The sequence below is a fragment of the Anabrus simplex genome, chromosome 3, assembly GCF_040414725.1.
Source record: "Anabrus simplex isolate iqAnaSimp1 chromosome 3, ASM4041472v1, whole genome shotgun sequence".
Lineage (NCBI taxonomy): Eukaryota > Metazoa > Arthropoda > Insecta > Orthoptera > Tettigoniidae > Anabrus > Anabrus simplex.
In genome coordinates, this window is record NC_090267.1 from 6,314,148 (window position 1) to 6,336,012 (window position 21,865).

Here is a 21,865-nt window from a genome sequence, read left to right on the forward strand (position 1 = left end):
CCTCTATTTAGTTTGAGAAAGGTTACGCGCTGTCAAAACTGTAAACATAAATATTTAGAGATATGAAATGTTTGTAATATTAAATCTTTACAGCAGAACTTCCGTGATGGAACTGCCGTATGTTAACATACGATATACTGACTCACTTCCGCAGGTATCGAGTTTAAAACTTAACACATATTATAACAGCAGCAGAAGTAAGTTCATATTCGAAAACATGCATAAATAGGCCTGAAAAGCCTACAACCTGTTTTCCAGTCTTTGACCGGGTCAGGGATGTAATGAATGTACCATACTGTATATAGGCTATTATTACAATGGGGTCGCCACTCCCAAATTAATATATTAATGACTGATAGATGCTGTGAAATGATAATGGCGAGTGTTTCTGGAATGAAAGATGACAGGGAAAATCTGAGTACCCGGAGAAAAACCTGTTCCGCCTCCGCTTTGACCAGCACAAATCTCACACGGAGTGACCGGGATTTGAACCACGGTATCCAGTGGTGAGAAGTCGACACGCTGCCGTCTGAGCCACGGAGGCTCCGCATAGATAGTCTACTTTTTAAAAGTTAAACAATAAGAAAGAACAGGAAGAACACTTCATTAGAACACAGTCCTACCTGTGAGATTAGATGTCATGGAGTGGTTGCTTTTGACGATGAAATCCACTGTCGTGCCTTTTGCCGATGAGCTGTTATGGATTTTTCAGTTCTTGCCCGAATGTTCATTTGTCGTATGCGTATAAATATTCTCGTTCTAAATACATTTTTACTATTTCTGGTGGTACAGCGGGGAATTTACTGCTAATTATTTGACACACTTTGCGTATATTAGGTATGCGTCACAGTTCATCACCTCCGTGAGTGTCCGTGAAAATTAACTCAAATTCCTTTATTTGGTTTACCATTCTTCCGATGGAGCGAGTAGACCTCCCCGACATAACACCTCTATCCATCCCACAGGGCCTGTACCAGAAGAAATGGAAAGCATTTCCCCAGTGGGACTTCCCATTGACCTGTCATATTTTCTTTCACGGTCGGCGATGTAGCCGGCCAGGTACCGAAATCCCTCTGCTGAACAATCAGGTGTCGCTGTAGATTGCGGTGAATCATTAACGGCACGGTTTTCTATCGCAGTGATACTTTACTATGAACACATAAATTTCACTCCAGCTACTATTACACAGTTCACGCAACTAACGAAAAGAAAATAAGTGCACCTCACTGCACGAAACACAGCAACTTAACATAGATCTCACAGAAACGAACTATGACACACAGACTACGCAAAATACTATATAAACCAACAGCAATATACGGAAAGAAATGACGTATAGTTATTACGTGGAAGACAGACGTATATAAACAACTGTGTGTTGCACAGTCACGGTGCTCCTGTGGTGACGTCACGAGCAGGACGAGGGAAAACTGACATCTACTGCGCAACCAATCTGGGCCACCCGTGAGTTCGACTCCCCAAAGAAACCTATCAAGGAGTAGAAGAAGAAGAATCCCAGACAAGGCAGGACAAGAAGAAGAAGAAAATGTGTCCGTGAGCTTCACTGTCGAACAGCCAACGCTAATTATTAGAACTTCGGGTAACCCAGAAGACTATGATAGCATTTCTTCACACCTGCCGATAGGTAAGCTGAAAATAAATACACGTGTGGTAATTATAGTGCAATGAATATTCGAACTCCGTTAGCTGTGCTATGGATAAGAGTCCTCTTTGCCGTTAAAAGTTCAACGCGTTTCCCGACTCATAAACGTTACAGTTCTTCATATCTCAAGAGAAGTAGTGTCAGTCTGTTTATCATCATACACAATATTTGTCTCAGATGGTTAACTGCTCCTTACACATTGTTTCTACTTTGATTTGCACAATTGATGCTTTGCTTTTGGTACTGAAATGTGCGGTATATGAACTCGAACACAACTCCATGCTGAGTATCAGCACTATTGCTATTATTATAAAGTTAAGCGATTAGTACCGGGGGTATATCTCTATGGACAGAAAATGGCGTAATTGTGACGATTGGTCAAATAGGATAATTATTTGTATGCGGTTTTGTTTCGAAGTGGCAGGTTTGTTGCTCAATGTTGAGGTTTAGGGACGTTTCGTCATATTTGATGCAATAGTGTGTTATATAAATTATATACGGTTCGCTTCGTTAAGGAATTGGGGTTTCTTCACTTTTCACTGCATATATAATCTCTGACGTGTCAAACCACCTCTGCTACCATGTGCAGGAATTTTAATTTAACACTATTTTGACTGCTGAATTCCAGTTTCGCCTTCAATTCGAGATGGTATGACACGAGGTAGTGCGTTACAATCCCAGGGGTGTGAAGTTGACTACATTTGTACTGTAATTTAGATAGCATATACTGGATGTACTCGACACCACCTAATAACCTAAAAGTCTATAATCAATCAATCAATCAATCACTCAACACTGACCTGCATATAGGGCAGTCACCCAGGTGGCAGATTCCGTATCTGTTATTTTCCTAGCATTTTCTTAAATTATTGCAAAGAATTTGGAAATTTGTTGAACACCTCCATTGGTAAATTGTTCCAATCCCTAATTCAGCTACATGTAAACGAATATTAACCCCAATTTGTCCTCTTGAATTCCAACTTTGTTTTCTTATTCTGATCCTTCCTACTTTTAAAAGCACCACTCAAACTTATTCACCTGGGCGACTGCCCTAAATGCCCTAAATGCAGATCAGTAGTGATTGATTGATTGATTGATTGATTGATTGATTGATTGATTGATTGATTGATTGATTGATTGATTGATTGATTGATTGAAGTCATCAGCCGCCTCTCTGGATCAGTGGTAGAGTGTCGGCCTCTGGATCCCAAGATAGCAGTTTCGAACCCGGCAGAGGTAGTCGGATTTTTGAAGGGCAGAAAAAAGTCCATTCGACACTCCATGTCGGGTAACCTGCCTTAAGGAAATTTTAACTTTAATAATTTTTTGCTACTTCCCAGTAATTGTCAGAGATAATTTGATACTTGATTGTGATACCTACTGGCTTCTTTCATCAGTTCTGCTTATAATTTTCCTCCTCTATATTTAGCGTTTCACTGAGTTTACATATCTTTAAAATAAATACAGAAATGCTAATAGTGGGTACCTTGAAGACCAGTAGTGGACACCCAGTTTTGGACACTGGTTGGAACTGAAGGAAAATTCAACTTTATGAACAATAAATACCTCTGATGTTAAAAATTAAAAAAAAAAAAGAACTTTTATTGACCCTCAAGCACAAGAAAAATATCACCTTAACACTACAAAGAATGTTTCACTGGCACTCAGTACCTCTGAAGTAATGTCGTCCCCTAACAATTTGGTATGGTTGCACAGTTTTCAAAATTTGACTTATATTTACAGATTGAACATCTTCAACATCAGGAAATATATAAACATTATCAACCTTGGTGGATTTTCTCAAAACTTTTGCAGTTACTAATCCTCCACCTACTTCCACCACCTCTCTGTAGACTTTCTTCGTTTCTCGTTTAATCTTCTCATTATACACAAATTCTGCAACAGTGAAATTACCTTATTCTACCACTCCACCGAAAGGTTGGGAAGATGCTACGTCATCTTGATCCTCACTAATCGTAAGCTCGGAATCATCAGACTCGTCATGCACTGAAAAATTTGCAATTTCATTACTCTCTTCATCACTCTCTTCACTGATCTTTCTCTTCTTGACCTTAGCTTTTTCTGCCTTCTTATTTTCTCTGTCCTGCTTTCTCCTCAGTTTTTCTGTTTCTTTTTCCACTTTCTCTTGTTCTTTCTTCTCAAGGTAACTCACAAATCTGATGTAACAACAGAAGGTAGGCTTAGGCCTAGCTTCCTTCTATTTTTTCCTCACGTTTGGGGTAGAAGAAGCATTCTTTGAAAGGAGATGGAGTTTTGTAGTTTTTGAACTTTTCCAGCACTTCTGGTTCACTCATTGCAGTTTGATCACTAGCTTCAACACTACAGTCACTGTTGGAAGAAGCGGAGGCTGCCCTGTTTTCATTAAGCTCAGAGAACCCCTCGCCTTCAGATGCACCATCATTTGGTTGTTGTTCTCTTTTTCTTGATCTCCAGAGGTTATACAGCAACAATGTTTCTTCTTTTCCTTGTCAATCATTTGGAAAGCACTCATTAAAATTACTCAGTAGTTCATCTTTGATGTTCTTCTCTAATTCCCTCAAAAATAAATCACCTGATAGTTCTTTTTCCAGTTGCTTCTCATTATCTCCACGACATCGAACTTCAATGCATTTCGTGTAGTCTACTGCATTTGCATCGAATGGGTAAAGTCTACATTTTCTAAAGCCATTAATAATTCTCTCTTTTGTAGTATTTTGGAAATCAGTGGATAGAAGTTGAGCAAAGTTATGTCTGGTGACTTCTTGAGGGAAATGTTCATACTTCCACACTTTCACAACTTTCGACCAACCTGTCTTCAGAGACTTGAACACACTCACATCAGCAAGTTGTGGAATGTGAGTGCTGTTAGTGTGGAGACTCACAAGAATTACTCCCAGGCTTCGACACAGTTCACTAGTGTGTAAAGTTAGATGCGAGTGGTGTCCATCAATGAATAGAAGAATGGGGAAAGCGACACCTTCCTTCTTTATAGAGGGGACAAAGTGATTCCCGATGTACTAAAAAAATATCTCTCCTGTCATCCACCCCGATGAAGTAGCACCGATTCCCCAAGCTGGAGGATGATTTTGGGCGATAGCGCAAGGGTCTGCACATATGGATATAATACCATAGGCGGTACAATCCAACCAGCAGCTGAAAATTCAGCCATTACTGTCAACTGTTTTTTGCTGTTTCAAACTGTAAAAATCATTCTTCCCCTTTAGTCCAATAACCTTTCCATTCTTTGGGCAAAGAAGAAAGCCGGTCTCATCCACGTTAAAAATACGAGTGGGATCTTCTAAAATATGGAAATAGCCTTCTTTTTTTAAGTAGACTGCAAGTTCATTGAACCAACTTCTTATTCCTGCCTCTGTAACCTCAGATCGTGAGCGTGTTATTTTCCTTTACCTCAGTATGCCGAGACAAGAACAATTGCCACCACTTCTCATTGAAGTCGGCAGTGAAACTTTCCTGATGAAAGCTTGTAATATTAACATGCAGTATGACGCCATATAGGCGATAAAGTTGTTGAGCCTATTAATTCCATAGTTTGTGACGTGCGACCATAGTCTTCATGATTTTGTTGAAGAAGTAATGTTAAGTTTGCAACAGGGTTTTGCCGTATAAGTTTCTACAAGCTAAAGTGATTATTTTCTCTTGTACTATTAGTAAAATGGGAACATTCTTGTTTGTTGTTGGTTATAGGCTTCAAAAGTAGAATAACTATTGAAGAGTGTTTGGTGAAGAATCTGTAATGAAAAAAAGTTTCATTGCCGTCTTAAATAATTAAACTACTTAAGGTTATTTCAATCCTTTCTGAAACTTCAAATTGGGTTGCCTTTAACCGGATTATACTGATATTTTGATACTATAACTTAAGACCTCAACTTTAGCCACAGACGTTCTTATTATTATATAAATATAGACTAGTTGACTATTTTATACACTGTTTTAATTATCATTGTAAAATCGCAACAATGTTATTCATTTTTTCCACAAGCATTTTTAAACAAGTTTTAATTGTAAATAATCATTTAAGAACTTACATTAAATTCACATATTTTATAATATTCACACTTCTTTATGATATATTTTGACGAAAGCGATCAGGATCCTGATCTTTATCTTCTAGGCATGAGTGTACGGCTGATGATGCCCATATAATGTAAATCTTAACTTTAAGAACTCAACTGTATTGAATACGTTGATCTTAGTAAACTTTTGTAACATTTTTAAACTGATGTACATTTCAGTACAGACCAATCATGAAATTTATAACATGAAATACTAAAGTCATTCCATGCCATCTCTCCACTGACAGCTTGGAACATACCACTTATCTCGTTTAATTTACAAAGTATAAATTTATTATTCACCTATTCAATACATACAGTACCACGTTTTGTGGTTAATTAGACATAAAATATTTGAATATTATGGACATGTTTCGCCCTTCTTGTTGGCCATCATCAGCATATTAACTAATCTTAAAACAAACATTTTTTAAGAAATAATAACATTTATGGTTATGAAGAATTGAGCTTGGATATGTTGTGATATTAAAATTTGTGAAACAGTAGTTAAGATATATGATATGGGAAGTACAAGCACATGTTAAAATTATTATAGATTATTTAACAATCTTGTCTAAATATATATATATATTTACATACATACATTATCATTATAGACTGTTATGCCTTTCAGCGTTCAGTCTGCAAGCCTCTGTGAATTTACTGAACGTCGCCACAATCCTCTACTTGCAACTAGTGCTGTGGCCTCATTTAGTTCTATACCTCTTATCTTTAAATCGTTAGAAACCGAGTCTAACCATCGTCGTCTTGGTCTCCCTCTACTTCTCTTACCCTCCATAACAGAGTCCATTATTTTCCTAGGTAACCTATCCTCCTCCATTCGCCTCACATGACCCCACCACCGAAGCCGGTTTATGCGTACAGCTTCATCCATCGAGTTCATTCCTAAATTAGCCTTTATCTCCTCATGTGGAGCACCCTCCTGCCATTGTTCCCACCTGTTTGTAACAGCAATCATTCTCGCTACTTTCATGTCTGTTACTTCTAACATATGAATAAGATATCCTGAGACCACCCAGCTTTCTGTCCCATAAAGCAAAGTTGGCCTGAAAACAGACCGATGTAAAGATAGTTTCGTCTGGGAGCTGACTTCCTTCTTACAGAATACAGAATAGAGAATATATTTGTGCTGATATAAAGGTCTAAAATCGGCGTGTGTCTGGAAATGAAATGGATCCTCTTCTTTGTGAAAGTCGGCAATATTTGCCGCGGTAGCTGCTAACGTAGGTTTGAGGGTGGATTTTGTTTATATTATACGTTCCAACAATAAAAAATAGGTTAAGAAGAGGCAAATGATATATCTTCAGTAAGTTAATTGAATTAAGATACACTCTGATATAATCATAGTAATTGTGTATTACCGAGCTCGATAGCTGCAGTCGCTTAATTGCGGCCAGTATCCAGTATTCGGGAGATAGTAGGTTCGAACCCCACTATCGGCAGCCCTGAAAATGGTTTTCCGTGGTTTCCCATTTTCACACCAGGCAAATGCTGGGGCTGTACCTTAATTAAGGCCACGGCCGATTCCTTCCCACTCCTAGCCCTATCCTGCCCCATCGTCGCCATAAGACCTATCTGAGTCGGTGCGACATAAAGCAACTAGCAAAAAAAAAAAAAAAAAAAAAAGTAATTGTGTATTAGTTGGAGATGCTGTGAAGAGAGATTATTTATATATTCAAAGGTTATATTTGATTTTCACATAAAGGTGTAGTCTTCTAGAAGCTGTTGGAATCTCGATGAACTGAGTGTAGTTAAACTGCAAAAGAACAAAAAGGTGTATTTGACGTGTGTGTTTAAAACATATGTAATCATTCAGTATTGTGTGTTGTGTGAAATGGATACTTACTCAAATGCTGTGTGTATATCTTGTTGTGTTAGCAGCATTGGTCTGACTGGAGTTCCTACATCGCGTGTTGTATGGATGTGATGGAGAGAGGGGGGCGAGTTGAGGGAGAGTGGAATGGGGCGGAGCATTACGTGTCGGTGTCAATGTGGAAGGGGGACTATTTAGAGGGGCAAGTGTAAGCTTAGTAATCGAGGGGGATAAGCAGGGTTGTTGATATGGTGAGTTTAAACGTTCTTGGGATCTTGTTTTGCTTTAACATGTGCTTGTAGTTCCCATATCATATATCTTAACTACTGTTTCACAAATTTTAATATCAGAACATATCCTAGCTCAATTCTTCATGACCATAAATGTTATTTCTTAAAAAATGTTTGTTTTAAGATTAGTTAATATGCTGATGATGGCCAACAAGAAGGGCGAAACATGTCCATAATATTCACATTTTTTATGTCTAATTAACCACAAAACATGGTACTGTATGTATTGAATAGGTGAATAAAAAATTTATACTTTGTAAATTAAACGAGATCACAATTGTCAATATGGACCATAAAATGAGATTAATGACTTGTAACATACCATTTAGTCGAGCAGCTCATCTCCTTCCTCCCAATCCTTCCCAGGCCAAACTTACCAACATTTCTGTAATACCACTCTTTCATCAGAGATCACCTGGAACAAATCAAACTACTTTTCTTTGGATTTATTACATTTTTTGAATCAAGTAATGCTGATGAGGGTCCCATATACTGGAATCATACTCGGGTGGGGTCTTTCCATAGTGATATGCGCTCTCCTTTACATCCTTACTACAACCCCTAAACAACCTCATAACCTGTGCAGAGATATGCACCCTTTATTTACAATCCCATTTATGTAATTACCCCAATGAGGATCTTTCCTTATATTAACATCTAGGTACTTACAGTGATCTCCATAAGGAACTTTAACTCCATCAATGCAGTAATTAAAACAGTGAGGACTTTTACTATTTGTGACACAACCTGACTTTAAATCCTGTTTATCATCATACCATTGCCAGCTGTCCCTTTCAATATTGTTGAGATCTTTTTGCAGTTGCTTTCAATCTTGTAACTTATTTTTACTCTGTACAGAATAACATCAACTGCAAAAAGCCTTATCTCTGATTCCAATTCTTTACTCATAGGATGTAATAAATATTATTCAGAAAAGCATCTGTGGGGATGTAACACATATTCATTGCATTTTAAGGATGGTTTTCTTGAAGGTATTAGTTGTTGTTTCTATCATCAGTCCATAGACTGGTTTCATGCAGCGTTAAATGCCACCCCACCCTGTGCTATACTTTTCATATCTGCACATCAGAAATATCCTACATCTACTCTTAATTTGATTGTCATATTCATGCCTTGGTCGCCTTGGTCTACAGGTACTGTTTTTACCACCTGCACTTCCCTCAAATACTAACTGAACAAATCCTGGGCATCTTAAGATATGTTTTATCATTCTATACCTTCTTCTCATCAGAATTCATTGGAACATTTTGCTCTCATAGATTTGATTCATTAACTTATTATTTGTGATTTGCTCTACTCATGTCACTTTCTGCATTCTTCTGTAACACTACATCATATGATTATCTCGGTAGTTATTATCCATTATATAAACTGTTGATTTTTATTCTTATATGGCACATATATAAAATTTGCTTAATTTCTTCCTTTAGCAATGTTCAGTCCTCTGTTGTGATAGGTAAACTTATTATTGTCCCTCGTTTTGCCATAGTAATGGAAGTGTTTTCATCACATTACTTAGCAAATGCAAAGTTGCTAAACCAGGCTAACTCACTAACTCACCACCACTGTCTCAATTTGACCCATTATCTAGCATACATCAAACAGTATGCCAACAGCTCTGAGTAAATTTTGTTATTATTAAGTATAAATTCACTAATGTTAGATTCTCCAATTTATTGTGGCACAAGGGTAAGGATAGGTCACGATGAAAGGCTCTGTTTTGTTTCAGAAATGTGGTACTTTTCAAATTATTCACAAAGAATATTAAAGCACTCATCATAGGGCAAATAAGTTTTACTTTACAAGTAATGTAAGATGTAATAATGATTTAATAAGTTTTCTGTTAAAAAACCGTGCCCTGTTCATTGAGCCACTGATAAAGTGCACCTTCAAATAACTCATTGCCACATGTCAGTTCTTCTGCACTTTGTGAAGTTCATATTGATGTTGATGCACAGCATCTCCACTCGTCATTCGTCACGGTCGTTCCAACCTCTTGCAAAATCACATCATTTCTGTATTTGCTGGCAGACACCTCATTTTCACTAGGTTTGTACAATGATGTTCAACAGATCCAACATCAGGTGTCGTAGATGGCCTAGGCGTTACTGAGGAGGCATGCAATTGAAATGAACAGTAACAGAGTTCGCCATTGTTTTCCTCTCCAAGCCAGAAGTTTTTATTATGTATCAGTCTGCCGTCCTGTGTAAATGAAGAACAGATCCATGCATTTTCTTAGAAAAAGGATCTTTATGCAGACCTCCTCACAACCGCTTGTTTGGTAACTCCCATTCTCCAACTGTGATTGCACCATTGTTCTATTCCACTGAATGGTACACCTGTGTACTATCTACAATTGGGGTTACTAACTAATGTATATGTAAGATCAGTGACTCTGTACCTTTGTTTCTGTCATATACATTGTGATGTCTTTCTGGCTTCCTTTTCCAAGGTTGATATGTGAGCTCTAAGGGGTGACATAACGAGCCCCTTTCTATTTAAACAAACACATCAAATGTCTTAAGAGCCTGTTCATGATAAGCATGTGGACCTGTTACATTCTTCCTCTGAGTTGAGCAGGACAGCCATAATGTATCATAACATGTGGCTGCATGTATTCAAATAAGTACACAAACTGGACACTGTTCATTATTAGCACCTGGAGCTGGTATCTACTGTTGACAATACTAATAGTAGAAAACCTGTGCTCACCTCAAATACTTGCACTATACAGATGTTTCTGAACATATTGCTGTGGAGCCATCACTGTATGGAAGTGAGACATGTATAGCACCTAACATGGAAAGAATGAGAATGAAAACCTCTGAATTGTGATGTTACCAAAATGTGTTAAAAGTTGGAAGGATGGCTTAGGTCACAAATAAGGGGATAGTGAATAGGTTAGTATGAGGAGAAAGATTTGAAAAAAGTTGTCCTAAAGAGGAGATTGATAGAATGGACAAGGAGAAAACAAAAATAATTTTCAAATGATTTCAAAGGGATATATGTTTAAGGAATTTGTTAGGGCTATGGTACATATTGGAGCATAAGGAGTATATAATAGTTATGCAGAAATGAGTAGGTAAGCACAGAATATGGTGACATGGAGATCTTTATAAGACTAGTCTGTGAACCTGCAAGGTAGCTCAGGATATTGTGGCATGGGGATGGTACGTTCCCAGTCGGTGCATGTGGACTGTTTGAAATAGCCAGGTCTCTGTGGTTTGGATTCCTTGTAAGACTAAAGGTTGTGAGGCTATGATAAAGAAATTCACAATCACAAAACCTGCAGGCCTGCTTGCTTACTCTGTAGGTCTGCAAAGTATGAAACTATGGCACTAAAAATAATAGAGATACTTTCTGTTCCTTGTTTCAGTAGACAATCAGTGGATGCAGTTTTCTGCTCAAGTTCATGTAAGTACTTCTCTTGCTGCGTGAAATGGACCAGAACATGGAGATCAAGGAGGAACCAGTCTGGCTTGATGGAACAGCTGGTACATCTTTTGTAAGTGTCATTCCAGGTTACTTTATAGTGTTTGGAATTAACTCATGTTAACAGCTCTGTATTAAAGGAATTAGTGCTAATGTTGGAAGTGAAATCTTATAATATACTACTCTTTTAGGTTTTCAACATAAAGCATGATTCGAAATGATTTTTTGCATTCTAAAATCTATAATTTATAGTGTATTTCATTTGGAGTAATGTTCAGTGCATAAGAAGAAACTGTACAAATTTTGAAAATCCCCTGTGGGGGAATGCAAATGAAGAATACACCCACGGTATCTCGTGCCTGTCATAAGAGGCAACTGGAACGGGTGACTAAGGGATGATAGAAATGGAACCATGAGATTACTTGTGATTGGTACCATTCAGTGAGGAACACCATGGGTCGACATCGTGTGTGATTAGTACCATTATGTGAGGAACACCACGGGTCTCTGTGTTGCCTATGATTAGTACCATCATATGCATGCCACTCAAGTGGGGGATGCAAGCACATGGTATCATGGACTGATACAGATGTTGATTACCATAGAGAATCTGAAATATTTGTTCTGAATGAGTAAATTCATAATACCAGTATAGTTGGTATAGATGTTGATTCCCAAAGGGAATCTGAAATATTTGTCCTGAATGAGTAAATTTATAATACCAATATAAATGGTCCGTTATTGGACATTATAAATTTTCCAGCTAATTCATTCTTGGTTGCCAGCGTTTCGCCCTTGTGTGCTAGGGTGGGTTCATCAGTTGGTGCCTAGCACACCTACCAATACGCTGGCTAGTGCATACCGTGGAGGCCACTGCGTAGGCTAACTGGAGCCACCGGCAGTGCCAATGCACTAAGAGACTTTGTCTCATTACCAAAAATTGATGCCTGCTTGGCCATCAGATGATATAGATGTTGTTTCCCATAGAATATCTGAAATATTTGTCCTGAATGAGTAAATTTATAATACCAATATAAATGGTCCGTTATTGGACATTATAAATTTTCCAGCTAACCCATTCTTGGTTGCCAGCGTTTCGCCCTCGCGTGCTAGGGTAGGCTCATCAGTTGGTACCTAGCACACCTACCAATACGCTGGCTAGTTCATACCGTGGAGGCCACTGCGTAGGCTAACTGGAGCCACCGGCAGTGCCAATGCACTAAGAGACTTTGACTCATTACCAAAAATTGATGCCTGCTTGGCCATCAGATGATATAGATGTTGATTCCCATAGCGAATCTGAAATGTTTGTCCTGAATGAGTAAATTTATAATACTAATATAAATGGTCCGTTATTGGATATTATCTTAGTGCATTGGCACTGCCGGTGGCTCCAGTTAGCCTACGCAGTGGCCTTCACGGTATGCACTATCCAGCGTATTGGTAGGTGTGCTAGGTACCAACTGATGAGCCCACCCTAGCACACGAGGGCGAAATGCTGGCAACCAAGAATGAGTTAGCTGGAAAATTTTTAATTTCCAATAACGGACCATTTATATTGGTATTATAAATTTACTCATTCAGGACAAATATTTCAGATTCCCTATGGGAATCAACATCTATATCATCTGATGGCCAAGCAGGCATCAATTTTTGGTAATGAGACAAAGTCTCTTAGTGCATTGGCACTGCTGGTGGCTCCAGTTAGCCTACGCAGTGGCCTCCACACTATGCACTAGCCAGCGTATTGGTAGGTATGCTAGGTACCAACTGATGAGCCCACCCTAGCACACGAGGGCGAATTGCTGGCAACCAAGAATGAGTTAGCTGGAAAATTTATAATTTCCAATAACGGACTTTTTATATTGGTTTTATAAATTTACTCATTCAGGACAAATATTTCAGATTCCGTATGGGAATCAACATCTATATCATCTGATGGCCAAGCAGGCATCAATTTTTGGTAATGAGACAAAGTCTCTTAGTGCATTGACACTGCCGGTGGCTCCAGTTAGCCTACGCAGTGGCCGCCACGGTATGCACTAGCCAGCGTATTGGTAGGTGTGCTAGGTACCAAGTGATGATCCCACCCTAGCACACGATGGCGAAACGCTGGCAACCAAGTATGAGTTAGCTGGAAAATTTATAATGTCCAATAACGGACTATTTATATTGGTAGTATAGTTGGTATCATGGACTAGCGTCCGTGTGGTGGGTCTGCCATGCACTACGCTGAATTGTGTTGGTTTCCCTGTATTTAGGATGGGTCTGCATTTTGTATGAGTAGTACCACTATGTGAGCAACACTATGAGTGTATGTGGCTTATGTTAGGAACACTGGGAATGCCAGCATGCATATTGAGTCCCTCTAAATGAAGATCACTATGGGTCTGTGTTGCTTGTGAGTAGTACCCTTATGTGAGGAACAGCATGGCCTGTGAGTGACGCTGTGATATGTTATATATCATGGCTCTACATTAACGTAATTTTTACCACCATGCAAGGAACACCATGATTCCACGTTACCTTGATTTGTACCACTATTGAGGAACACCTTGGTTCTGGTTTACCAGTGATTCTACAATTATGAGGGCCTATGGTGTGAATTTTGGACCTCTTTGGACAACAAGAATCATACCGATATGAGGCACTGTGAATTGGATCCACTGATTGTTTTGGATCATGGTAATTTTTCATCATCATTCGTTTTAGATTTTAGTCGGTGGATAGTTTTACATGTTAGTCAGTGGATACATTTTGGAGTTTCACTTGTCTTTACATTTCATTGCACCTCGTGCCATTATGGGCCAATGACCTAACTGTTAGACCCATTTAAAGAAAATCATCATCATCATCATCATAATCATCAAATTTTGGAAAGTACTTTTTTGGGTGTTTCATTGTGTTCTTTTAATGCATGACACATGTGGGTACTAGGCTGGTATTCCTGTACATTGTAGGATGTTGCCGTCGATGACCATCAGGTGAGTGGTCATGGCATTGTTAGTGTCTTTCACCATTAATGGAAGTGGTGGCTAGTTGTTGATATCAGGACATCTTCATGCTGTTTTCCCAGCTATATTTTAAAGTTTGGTTACTTAATACATACTAACTCCGGTGTCAAAGTAACTGAGTCTGCCCCATACTGTACATATAGAGCAGTATTCACTATTCACCTCAGCGACCCTGAAAACTGTGGATTCGACACTATTTTAGAATATTTTTATACCTAACCCCCCTAACACCCACCCCTAAGGGGGCTAGAGATGGCTTACCCCACAGTGCTTGTCTCCAAATAGGAGGTAAGAGTTCAAAGTTTGATTGAAATTACTCCAGTGGTTTAGGAGGAGATGTGTCATTTACACACATACATACATTTTTATATATAATAAAATTTTTGTTGTGTAATGATGCCAGTCATATAAGGAGGCTTTGAATATCTATTGTTATTGTGTAATGATGGCTGCTTCTAGAGGGATGCTTTGAATATCTATTGTCATTGTGTAATGATGGCTGCTTCTACAGGGAGGCTATAAATATCTATCGTTATTTTGTAATAGTGGGTGGTTGTTCATAGAGGGAGGCTTTAAACATCTATTGTTATTGTGTAATGATGGTTGCTTCTAGAGGGAGGCTTTGAATATCTATTGTCATTGTGTAATGATGGCTGCTTCTAGAGGGAGGCTTTAAATATCTATTGTTATTTTGTAATAGTGGGTGGTTGTTCATAGAGGGGGGCTTTGAATATCTATTATTATTGTGTAATGATGACCAGTCATATAGGGAGGCTTGAATATCTATTGTTATTTTGTAATGATGGCTGCTTTTAAACTGAGGCCTATATTTCGTCTTCCATTTTAAGATATATGTGTCTGAAGATAGTTCCTAATATATTGACTTTTCTGCAGGAAGAATTTGAACATGAGTTAGCAGTGACGTGTTTAAAAGAAGAAACTGAACCAGTGTTTGCAGAACTGAGCCCATCACAGCTAAACAGGTTTCAGTTAATCTATAAATTTGATAGACAATTGTGAGAAAACCGCTAAACAGATTTTGAACATTCACCCCTCATTTTTTTACCAGTTTTCTTACCCAGTGTTCATATTTTCTTCAAGTAGTTCTGCTAGGTACTGTATGGTGGCTGGTATTGTCCTCAGGCCCTCCACTACATTGCTGCTAGCAGTACATCTGGAGAATTGCCAGTTTAGTATGTTTGTGTGCTGTTGTGATGATAGCATGAAGATACTATAAGCTGTTTGAAGTGGTGGTGGTGTTTTGAAGTGAAGGTTACTTTTCCGGTATAAGAATTAATATCTGTTGTGTGCTGACAGTGTGCTGATATATGTGCTTTGTGACATCTCCATAGAAGGGATTCATCTGATAGAAATTTAGTCCAGGATTTCAGCATATACACCAACTGCAAGCCTGCCCAGGTAGCTTAGAACCTTGAGTTCTTTCAGTTGCTACACAAGTCACTCATATTTTCTTACCTTTTGCTCCAAAATATATAACAGATTTTAACTTTCCTTAGTGAGGTTTAGATTGATGAATTCAGCTTACTGCAGTTCTATTGATGAAATGCTTAATGACAGTTAACTACACTCCAAACCTTTATTATTTAAAAAGGGTGATGACTTCTGATTAAGTGAAACCTAAAGTTACTCTGTAGAGTCTCTCATTCATAAATCCAAGGGACATCATCAATTAAAGCATTGCATACAAAGTCAAGTTATTTTCTGTTGAAAGAAATGTCTAAAATTTTCTTCATTTATTTCAGAGGAGTTGGTCATTTATCAAGTTATTCCATTCCAAAATTCCTCCTTTTACAAACAAGTATTTATACTAGTTTCCTCTCGAATTCCAACTTTATATTCATATTTTGATCTTCCCAGCATTTAAAAACTCTACTCAAACTTATTCATCTACAAATGTTACTCCAAACCATCTCTCCAATGGCAGCTCAGAAGAGTCCGCTTAGTTGAGCTGCTATCCTCCTTACTCCCAAGTCATTTCAGCCCAACATTTTCCACATTTCCATATCACTACTCCTTCGTCCAAAATCACAGAAAATAATTGTGCTGCTTTCTAAACTTTATTTACAAGCCAGTTTATGGTTGTTTATAACTTAGTTAATATAAAGCTACAGGACCGGGCGAGTTGGCCGTGCGGTTAGAGCCGCGCAGCTGTGAGCTCGCATCCGGGAGATAGGGGGTTCAAATCCCACTGTCAGCAGCCTTGAAGATGGTTTTCCTTGGTTTCCCATTTTCACACCAGGCAAATGCTGGGGCTGTACCTTAATTAAGGGCACAGCTGCTTCCTTCCCATTCCTTGGCCTTTCCTGTCCCATCGTCGCCATAAGACCTATCTGTGTCGGTGCGACGTACAGCAAATAGAAAAAAATAACTTGAACACACCAGGCGAGTTGGCTGTGCAGTTAAGGGTGCACGGCTGTGAGTTTGCAGCTGGTGTATAGTGGGTTCGGAACCCGCTGTCAGCAGCCCTGAAGGTGGTTTTCCGTGGTTTCCCATTTTCACACCAGGAAAATGCTGGAGCTGTACCTTAATTATGGCCACAGCCGCTTCCGTCCAACTTGTAGACCTTTCCTATCCCATCGTCCCTGTAAGACCTATCTGTGTTGGTGCGACGTAAAGCCACTGGCAAAAAAGGACTTGAACATAAATGTTGTGAACTTCACAAATCAGTATTCTTCAAGTCCTCAGACTCTGTAGAGTCAAGGTACAGTCGAACGACTGACCATTTGTAGACTGAACTTAGATGTGGTAGGACATGGAGAGCTTCATTGTGCATCAGTATCCTCTCTGGGAACTCAGGTTAGCAAGCACATGGCAGGTCAAGTCATCATTTATATAAAGACTAGCAAATGTACCCATTCTTCTCTATGGTATTCTACATTGTGTGCGGACATAGAAGTACATTACTGTACACACAGTGAATAAGATGTTTTTAAATTGCAGGTCTCTAGCATTATCCAAGAAAAATCATGGGGCGTTCCCATACGTTGTTTCCATTGTAAAGTGCGAGTTGCAGAGTTGTGATGATAATGTCTGGCTGGCTTGCCTATTGCCATTCACGATCGAGTTGGGAAGTTTTCATTATAATAAAAGGCCCCCTTTTCTACTGTGCAGTCACAATCGACTTGGGGAGTTCTCGTTACAATGGCAAGTTCCTTTTCCTACTTCCAGACACAATTGGGTAGGGGAGTTTTGAAGAAAATAGCATGCTCATTTGCTTTCTGCCAGTTACTCTATAGTTGGAGAAGGACACCAGTCCTACTGCCAGTCAAAGTCGATGGGGGGAGTATTGATTACAATAACAGAAGTCCTCCTGCTGACAGTCACCAATGATTTGTAAAGTATTAATTATAATAGCAGGACACCCCTTCTAGATTGTTACAAATCGACTTCAATGAATATATATAGATCGACATATGAAAGTATATGTAAGTTTACTCATTTACAGGGTAATTAAGACACCTCCTTTAGCGGTCTAAATGGCTGATCTATGACATTTTATCCTATCTCTTCTATTTATGGGCTAGAGTGAATTAGAAACTTTGAATGAGGGGAAATTTGGGGAAAGTTTCCACACACTGCATTACCTTTTGGATACTTATGTGACAGCTAGAAGCATAGAATTTGTCTCTACATATGGCTACTGGTTAGGCCAATGTTCATGCTGTATTTGATGATTATTTCTTTCGTTTAAGTGTGCCAAACTATGAAATATATGTGTAAGAACTGTCAAGATTATGTACAATCGAGAAACACAGCCAAATGTATGGCACAATGGATAGAGATACGACAAAAAGTCATAGGACCAAAGTTGTAGATCCCTCCAAATTAAACCAAGATTGTGCCTTCCGTTTTGTGATATGACTTACCGTTTAGCCATCAAATAAATTGAAATGAAGGTCTGTACCATCATTAAAATTGCCTCCACATTTCAATATTTTCCAGGGGTAAAAAGTGAAAAATTTAAATATATTTGAATTTTTCTGTCTATAATTTTGTCTTCTAGCTCGTGTGGCAGATTGTGCTGCCATTTTGATTTTGGCCAGAGGGCTAAAAGTGAGTACTTTGGGGAAACAAAAGCTAAAGCATATGCAGATGGTTGTTACTATTACAGCTGAAACGGATAACTGTACAAAAATTTCACCAAAATAGTGAATGTACAGAAACAGAGTCATTACGATTTTATTTATATAGATAAGTATAATAATGAAAATACTTCTAGCCCTATTTCACTACTTTTCAAGGCTCCTCCCCAAGTAGATTTTCCAGAAACAGAGAAGTACATGTTTCTTTATTGTTAAACGCAAATACCATTTTTCACTTCTGTAACATCCCCAGTTTTTGAGATATCAGTATCTTAAAAATAATTCAACCTCACTTTTTCATTTTACCCCATTAAGTGATTTTTCCTGGATAAAGTATGTGTTTCTTTATTTTTAAAAAGGATTAATAATGCCAATTTTCATGGCTGTAACTTAACGATTTTCAGATCTACTGTAGAAATTTTCATTTTAAAAATTCACCCTGTTTTTCACTTCCCACTAAGTGGATTTTCCAAAAAGAAATTATGCATGTTTGCTTACTTTTACAGAAGATTCCAAATACTAATTTTCACGTCTGTAGAATTTTATATTATTTTAGTTGTACTTTTTAAAAATTCACCACATTTTCACTCCTGTTCAGTCCCCCATTATGTGGATTTTCCAAAAACAAAAAAATGTTTGTTTCTTTTTTTTCAAGAAGATTCCAAATACCAGTTTTTATGCCTGTACCGTCTTTGGTTTTTGAGATATAGCCTAAGCTTCCTCATAAAACATATTCAACCCCTTTTTCACCATTTTTCACCCCCACTTAAGGGAATTTTCTGAAAATAAAAAATACATGTTTGTTTATTTTTAAAGTAGATTCCAAATACTTCTAGCCCTATTTCACTACTTTTCAAGGCCCGTCCCCAAGTGGATTTTCCAGAAACAAAGAAATACATGTTTCTGCAATGTCTTGTGATATAGATATAGATGTACTCATTTAACCCTGCTGTTCTGTTCACTTTTACTTGTCGAATATACTGTTCGGGTCAGTACGACCCTACTTATCAAAATGGTGTAGAAAACTTGTACAAACATACATTTTTGTACAGTTGTTGTTGTTCTATTCCAATACCTTGTTGGTATTAATAATAATAAGAATAGTAATAGTAATAATAATAATAATAATAATAATAATAATAATAATAATAATCTTACACGAAACGTTATTAAGGAACATTTTTTATTTAAATATTCCCATAAATTGAAAATAACAGACAGTTTTCAAAACAACCATCTTAGAAAAGACCACAGTTAATTTCTCACTTTTCTTCTTACTTAGAGGACGGTTGCCTAGTTGTACTTCCTCTTAAAACAATAATCATCATCACCACCACCACCACCACCACCACATTTCTCCTTACTGATTGCAGTTTCGAGACAAGTAGGTGGCATATGTTTTACAAATGTATTTACTGCATTTGTTTTGTTGTCATTGCTTACAGCATTCACGTTTCGTACATTTTCTTGTTGCTGAATCCAATACACCAGCCACATCTTTAGGGTTTTAGATACTTGTGACCATTCTCAAAGAATCTTCTGTTCTTGAAAAATGCGTTCTTGATACCATGTGTTCTCTTATCAGTGGCTTTCTGAGTTCCTCCAAGAATATTCTCCTTCTAGTCAATGTGCTTGCATTCTAATTAGGATCCTCAAGACGTATGCATTTTAAGCAGAAATATCAAAAATATTGTAGAAAACTATCTTTTTGTCTACCTATCGGTTTTTCGTTTGCATCCATATGTACATGAGAGCTGATCAAGCATGTCTACAGCCCAAAATCCTTTTTGGCTTCTTATCAGCCTTGTCACTGATTTCCTCAACTGGTGGAGAGTGCTCATACGTACAAGATTCTTACTTCTCTTAGGAATATAACTGACCACAGTTGTAACAATTGTGAAATAAAATGAAGGGCTATGTACCTCCTTGTTGGTCATTTTATGTGGAAGTTCCAGCTTATTTTTCCGTATAGTTCCCAAAATGGTCCATTTCTTTTGCAGAAGTATCTGTTCCAAATGGTATGATGCAAACAAGTTGTCACGCATGATATTATGTCCACGTAACTCAGAAGTGAGATCAGATAATACCCTCATTCCCTGATTTCTTTCTCGTGCCAATCCGATTACCACTAACTCCAGGATTACTCTTTTCGAAGCTGGTAGGTGGACATGTTGTGGTGGTGGATGCGATTGCCAATTTATATTCCCACTTTTAGAAAGAAAAGTCTCTACACTATTTTGTACAGGCTGTCATCAGAACACACTCTTTCAGAAGAATTACTGACATGATCTTCGAGCTCAGAAAGTGATTCATCTGCCTAGGCACATGCTAATTCTTCCAACTCATCATCAGTCAATGGTCTAATCGCTATGGTGTCACAATTCAATCTGAGCAAAAACAAAGCATTCAGATTGTTGATAGCTGCTAATTAGGATTTCCTACGAAAAGTAAGAAATAAGACTATTGCTTTAAATACATGGCGGCTTAGTTGATTGTCGAGAGTAAGTTCGAATGATAAAAATCACGATTCCCATAAAATATAACAAAAATAAAGTTCATTTCCATTTTTAAAAATAAAACCGAATTACAGTAATCATATTTTTTGTCGGGTCACAAGTTAACCATTGCTGTTTATGCCCAAACTACTTAAACTATTTTTAAACATTTTTAAACACGTGCTGTTCTTCTATTTTCAGACAAAGTAACCAAGTTTCATAAACATATATTGGTATTTAAAATACGAAAAACGCCATGTATATTCATTTCAGGTCATATAGACCCGAACAGAACAGCAGGGTTAAACACCCCCTTAGAGATGGATTATCCAAATATCCTCCCTTAGTAAGCACCAACACTGTAATATAAATATATCCCCAAAATGTCATTTCTATATATTGTGTAGTTTGGCTGGGCATTGATTACAGTCAGTCGGACTTAGCCAACAATGACAGGACAGTGTAGGAAAAAGGAAGAACTGAAAGAGAAATTTAGAGTTTATTCTTGACCTTTCAATTTCCTCTTTTTTTCTGTCTCTTCTGGTGCTGTCCTATCATTATGTTTTTCCTACTATGTGCTCTTCTTCTTGTTCCCATTGTTCTATATATTTAGATTTGATTTGACACTTGTTTGTTCCTATCATTCTTATATTTTTACATCTTGGAAGATAGTGATATTTCTAATGTGGAATAATGAAATTTAACATGTATCTCCTGTGTATTTATATTATTTATTCTTGTTTCCTTTTCACTTTTCTTGTGTGATTTCCCGTATTTATAGCCTGCTGAAGATGGTAAGGATGAGATAAAAATAGAAGAAAGTACAGTTGCACAACTGGTCCCATGTTTCAAGGAAGAAAACAAGTAAGTAGCCCTAATCCTACACAATATGGAATGTGTTCACTAGCTTCCTCTTTGGACCAGTATTTTCACCAACCAG

General features: G+C 37.8%; 1 protein-coding gene across 3 annotated transcripts in view; it reads left to right on the forward strand.

Annotated features, from left to right (window-relative positions):
- Positions 1–1,528: 1,528 nt before the first annotated feature.
- LOC136866916 (uncharacterized) overlaps positions 1,529–21,865 on the forward strand; it is a 48,437-nt gene continuing 28,100 nt past the window's right edge. Inside the window, exons 1-4 of one of the 3 annotated variants that reach the window (XM_068226906.1) lie at positions 1,529–1,645; positions 11,258–11,386; positions 15,222–15,300; positions 21,705–21,789. In XM_068226906.1, the coding sequence (XP_068083007.1) occupies positions 11,321–11,386; positions 15,222–15,300; positions 21,705–21,789 (230 nt within the window). In that variant the 5' untranslated portion in view covers positions 1,529–1,645; positions 11,258–11,320. The remainder of the gene's footprint in view (positions 1,646–11,257; positions 11,387–15,221; positions 15,301–21,704; positions 21,790–21,865) is intronic. The other 2 variants (XM_068226907.1, XM_067144012.2) reach the window with 2 other exon arrangements.